This window comes from Frankliniella occidentalis, unplaced genomic scaffold (assembly GCF_000697945.3).
Source record: "Frankliniella occidentalis isolate FOCC.00 unplaced genomic scaffold, Focc_3.1 Scaffold203, whole genome shotgun sequence".
NCBI lineage: Eukaryota > Metazoa > Arthropoda > Insecta > Thysanoptera > Thripidae > Frankliniella > Frankliniella occidentalis.
In genome coordinates this window covers 193,774-199,188 of record NW_026267329.1, presented here as the reverse complement: position 1 = coordinate 199,188, position 5,415 = coordinate 193,774, and the positions used below count along the sequence as shown (strand labels likewise).

Below are 5,415 nucleotides of genomic sequence, written 5' to 3'. Positions count from 1 at the left end.
AACAAAAACTCCGGAAGTAGTACGAGAAATTTTTCGCCCGGAAAAGGCGCTAACGCCGATTTTGACGTCTGTTATCACTCATGTAGCATTGTCGTATTATAAAATTACTCGAAATGCATTTTAAACACCGAACTCAAGGGGTCTCAGTGCGAAAATTGATCAAAATCAGCATACGCGCCTCTTTCGGGCGACAAACTTCTCATACCTCTTCCGGAGTTTTTGTTCTTCTCTCGCCCTGGCAGGAACGGGACAGGTTGTCTATTCGGGAGGCCCTATAGACCATTTCACCCGAGCGCGCTTCGATATCTCGAAGAACAAAAATACCGGAAGTCGCGCTCGGAGCGCTCCGCGCGGCGCGTTCGGCCGGCCGCACCACACCCCCCTCCACCGCAGGTGGTAGAGTCGTCGGTTTGTTTATTTCGGCTTAGCGTTGACTGTTTGAGGCAAACGAAGACACTTTTCCGACTAATTCGAGGCCGGGGAACACGATTCTGCCGTCAGATTTCTTATAGAATGTGAATTACACCTGGTAAGTGCTTAAAATATCGCATACAAGCTATTTCTAAGATCGGCTGTCGCCCATCGGCAGCGGTTCTTGTTCGCTTTGTAATTAATTATAACAAAATGTAACGAATGACAGGTGTCCGACTGGTTTAACTGCAACTGCTCTCCCTTTTCTCAACCTCAAAGTGCATTACGTTCTCATAGAAATAGCTTTTGAATGTAACCTTTCTCGCATTGCGAAGTGGGCTAGGGGTTATAACCCCGTTTTGTTTTGTTTTGTTGTTTTTCATGAAACTTTCATGACACTATCATCAAACATTTATACTAAAATGAAAAAGAAGCGTGATAGTTCATAATTCCTTCTAAATAGACCATTTGGAACCTTTGTCACACAGTAAAACTTCAATGAAGTCAGTCTATTACAAGATATGCTTATGCTTTTGTTTGATTTCCAGGAGAAGTTCTACAGTATAATATGGGAACCCAGGAATTTGTATTCTCTCAGGTAATGAACCACATAAGAGTTGTTAAACTTATTTGATGTTTTTCTGACAAATTTTTGTTTTGATACTTAATGTTTTCTGTTTTACATTTATCTAGGTGGGGTCCAGTGCAGGACCTGGATTTGTTAATGTAGGCAATAACTGCTATGTTAACTCTGTGCTGCAGTGCCTCTTCTCTTTAGAAGAAATTCAAAAACTCTGTGTTGATTTAGCAAACCATAACATCAAGGTACGTTCGTTCTTCATTTTATTTTAAGTGAAGATTATAATAATGCAATTCTTGTTTGATGACCTGTAATATTTTTAACTGCAGGGCTCAGGAAATGTGGCAACAGCTGTCAGTCATCTATGGAATTTGAGGAAGAGGGCAAAGGATTTAGCTGTCGCTCCTGTTAAGTTCCTTGTAAGTATTTTGAGTGATGGACTTTCTTAATTTCATTTTTCTCTGATTAAGGGAAGAACACTTCATTTCAATCTGTATACTATTCCAAACTTCTTTTAGGCAATGTTACAGAAGGAATGGCCTGAATTTTTGCCAAAGGAGCAGATGGACAGCTCTCAATTTCTGTATTTCCTGCTTAATTCTTTGCATAATGAACTTCTGGTGAGTCTTGTTTCACCTAAAATACTGTCAAGTAATTTTACTGACAAAGTGACTTATCCTGGTGTAACATGTTGTATTAGATCATACAGCAACTTCAAGGAGACCCCTCTTAAAGAGGACAGTTGGCTTTCCCTTATAGTGCACTCTTGGAAGTATAGAGTCAAGTCTCCAATTTCAGAAATTTTTGGAGTTCAGGTGGTCAGACTCACTTCATGCAGTGGGGGCTGCTCTTATGAAAATGTGTCGTGTAGGGACATTGACTTCATTACCACAATTTTTATACCTGAGTGCGAGAGCATTGCCTTGAGTGTCAGTTGCACTTCCCATATGTTTAAATTTTTTCTTACAATTTTTTGAAAATGGAATTGTTATTATATCTTATTTTTTTTTCCCAGGATTGTCTTAGGAGTCACTGCAAGGAAAATTTTTTGACGGATTCTAAGTGTGACTTTTGTAAAAAAGTGGGCACACTTCGTACCACACTTTTGTTTGGCAGAGTGCCAAAAGTTTTTGTAATTCAACTTGGAAGGTACTCATTGGTTTTATCTATGAAATGCATGCTACACTTTCCTCTCAAGTATTTTTAATTAGACAAACATGCATGCTGTATTATTCTACATCATCAGTTTCTTTTTGTAACTAATTCTGTCTGACTGATAACTGTACATAACTTTGCGTGGTGACTTGGCCCTCCTAGGTTTGTCCAACGTTCCCCCACTCATTTTCATAAGAACAATGCAGCAGTGGAGTTTGAACAGAATCTGAACCTAGCTGACTATGTAGTAGAGGGGCTGCAGACACAAACCTCCTACTCCCTTGTTGGAGTCACCAACCACTCGGGCTCCCTTCAATCTGGCCACTACACCAGTTTCATTAGGAAGAATGACAGGTGACTTGTCTTAAATCTATGGCTGCATTTAGTAAACAATTTTAGTATGCTGCCAAGACCCTATAGTTGAAAATATTCTGAAGAGTTGAATCTTGTGTTTCTTATGCTGAATGTTGCACTACATGCAGTAATTTAAAGCACTTTAATTTTAATAATTTTATTTAAGGAAAGAGCTAAATTAATTCAATCTATGAAAACAGAATATTTTCTTTCAAAAATTATGTTTGCACTAACATCTTTGATGACTAAACTACTTTGGAGTAGTATAATTTTTCCCCAAATTGTCCCTTTGGTGTAGATGGTATGAGTTTGATGACTCAAGAGTGTCCAGTGTCACAAGTAGAAAACTGGACCCCAGAAAGGCATACCTTCTTTGGTATTCCCGCTTGCCACGAGTTGTTCCTGATGGGAAATCTAGTCTTCCCACCTGCTCACCTATAAATGTGTCTGCAGCTCCACGTCCTTCTCATCTTGCCACTCCTCATAAATTACAGACAACCGTAACATTATTTGCTCTAATTTTTTGTCTTTTTTATTTTGTTACATTCTTTAACAAATTACTTGTGTACTGATATATTTCATTTATTTTCACAGCAATCTGATTTAGAACCAGCTCCCTCCCCTAAAAAAGCAAAGGTATAAAATATACTCATGCAAAAACTGTGTCCCTTCTCCTACTGAATTTCAAATTAATTGTACCTAACAACAAAATCCTCTGTTTTGAAGGTCTCATCTCAGTGGTTGCCTGACATCCATGAGGACTTAGGCTGCATGCCTCTGGTACATATACTTCCCTTCATGTGGTGCTGGGAAATTTCTATCTTTTTAAGTCTGTACTCTCTGTTACACTTATTTTTTGTTTCCTGCTGTTATAGAATACATCCTTTTCAAGTAGTGACTCCAGAGAAAAAAGTCCCAAGAAGAGGCCGGGGAGAAGCAAGTTCACTGTATCTCCACTTATTGTTAAACGTACTAAAAGAAATAAGGTAAATGTGAATTCCTATAAATAACAAATAATGTAGAATTGTTCCTGGAAAATTAATTCCTTCATGTACTTACAGACAACATCAAATCAGTCCTCCCATGATTATAATGTGAGGACTCAAATAAGCAACATCAATGGCAACCCAAATAATGAGGCTAGGTCTGGGCAGCAGACCTTGCCCTCCGTTCCTCCAGTTGTCATTCAACGTAAGAGAAGAGAAAAGGTAAGCAGTAATGCATCACTTGAAGACTATAGTATAAATTTACTTTTATTTATTTCCGTTTCTATTTGCAATTTTCTTAGACTACTTCAAATCAGTCCTCCCATGATTATAATGTGAGGACTCAAATCAGCAGCATTAATTGCAACACAAATAATGCGGCTAGGACTGTGCAGCAGAGCGTTCCTCCAGTTGTCATTCAACGTGCCAGAAGAGAAAAGGTAAACAGTAAATGTATCAAAAACTGTTCCCCAAAAGTTATTGTTTGACAAGTTGTCTTTGATTATTTTTTGGTATTGACTTACAGACCGCATCAAATCAGTCCTCCCACGATTACAATGTGAGGTCTCAAATCAACAACATTGACAACAAGAAAGAGTCTTCATTTGTGTTATTGAGTCCAGCTCACTTGGGAAAAGTGAGTGAATTTGCAGATGTACTTGACCCCCCTGAAGTAGGTATTTTCCTTTCCTGAAACTAAATTCTCAAATCTTTATTTTGTATCCTTTTGTTTTTATTGTCATATTTTCCAGCAGGAAAAGACTTTCTATTTTGTTGAAGAGGGAGACCCAGCTGGGTCTAATCTCTTTGGGGACGACATTCCAGAGGAAGGACAGTCTGACAGGGTGAGTGCAATCATTGGATTTCTTACTATGTCCTTAGAAATATGAAATAAATTGGATGAATTCTTTTCTTGTAGGAACCTTCCTTCCCCCCAGCTTCCACACAAGATACTGATGGTGACAAGTCAATGTCCATGTTTGGAGAAAATAATCTGGAGAATGTTGGAGGAGCAGAGTGTTCTGCCAGGGTGAGTGCATTTACTGGTTAACAAGATTGTTTTTCAGAAGGAAATCTATATTTTGGATTCTAATTTTCTGACTGCAGGAGCCAACATCCTCACTGGCTGATCAGCCCGTCCGAACAGCATTTTTTCCAGTCGTACTGACAGAGGATGATGGGGTACCTGGGGCACGTTTGCCTCGACAGCCATTGGCGGCAAATACAAATAAAATGCTGAAGCGTTGGTTGGAATGCCGTGGTAAACCTACAGGAGGTCGGAGAGAGGAGTTACTTGAAAGGTGAAGAGGCAGGATAGGTAAATTTTGAAAGTAATTTTATGTGTTTTGATTCACTTTTATGTGGTTTTGCTTTTACACAGGGTTGCTTTGCTGAAAGCTCTACCAAATAGCCACATCCTAGACGTCAAGGTTGACAAGGGGTATTGGTATGAACGCAAGTGTGAGACCCTAAGAGCTCAACAAGTACACCAGGTAAATACAAATACTTATCTCTTCAAATTTAAGGGAATATCCTGCCTAAATCTTTTGCAATCACTTACAGATTGTAAATAGCCAGGCACTTCCTTCCACACAAGTTCATCAGTATCCAACTGAAGGCTGGAAGCCTTTTCCCAGTGTTGACATGCCTGTCATGTTTAACTATGGGCATATATATTTTTACCTAGTGGAGAGCATTCCCTCTCTTCCACAGAGTGACGAATCGGATGAGGATTGCGAAGATATCCCAGAAAGTAGCAGAATTCAAGATCCATTTGATGATGAACACAAGAGTTTGCAGGATGTGAAAACTTTGAGGAAAGGGCTGCGATTCTTCAAGAGCAAGTATGTAAGGAATGTTCATGATGTTTGTGAAGCAGGAAGGACCTACTTTGTAAAAGCAGAAGTGAGAGCATCAATGGAAGCTGTT

General features: G+C 39.2%; 2 protein-coding genes across 2 annotated transcripts in view; both read left to right on the top strand.

The window, feature by feature from the left end:
• The first annotated feature begins 280 nt into the window (after positions 1-280).
• LOC127750520 (putative ubiquitin carboxyl-terminal hydrolase 50) lies at positions 281-3,142 on the top strand. Its single transcript, XM_052272384.1, has 9 exons — positions 281-529; positions 641-1,009; positions 1,105-1,236; positions 1,321-1,410; positions 1,510-1,920; positions 2,007-2,140; positions 2,309-2,500; positions 2,799-3,000; positions 3,095-3,142. Exons 2-9 carry the CDS (start codon positions 980-982, stop codon positions 3,140-3,142), a joined length of 1,239 nt encoding a protein of 412 aa, XP_052128344.1. The 5' UTR covers positions 281-529; positions 641-979.
• The window catches only part of LOC113214356 (uncharacterized), a 3,904-nt gene continuing 186 nt past the window's right edge, over positions 1,698-5,415 (top strand). Inside the window, exons 1-13 of the mRNA XM_052272383.1 lie at positions 1,698-1,920; positions 2,007-2,140; positions 3,095-3,136; positions 3,227-3,280; positions 3,376-3,486; positions 3,562-3,708; positions 3,789-3,926; positions 4,013-4,159; positions 4,242-4,331; positions 4,406-4,516; positions 4,594-4,787; positions 4,868-4,979; positions 5,050-5,412. Of these exons, the coding sequence (XP_052128343.1) occupies positions 3,272-3,280; positions 3,376-3,486; positions 3,562-3,708; positions 3,789-3,926; positions 4,013-4,159; positions 4,242-4,331; positions 4,406-4,516; positions 4,594-4,787; positions 4,868-4,979; positions 5,050-5,412 (1,422 nt within the window). The 5' untranslated portion in view covers positions 1,698-1,920; positions 2,007-2,140; positions 3,095-3,136; positions 3,227-3,271. The remainder of the gene's footprint in view (positions 1,921-2,006; positions 2,141-3,094; positions 3,137-3,226; positions 3,281-3,375; positions 3,487-3,561; positions 3,709-3,788; positions 3,927-4,012; positions 4,160-4,241; positions 4,332-4,405; positions 4,517-4,593; positions 4,788-4,867; positions 4,980-5,049; positions 5,413-5,415) is intronic.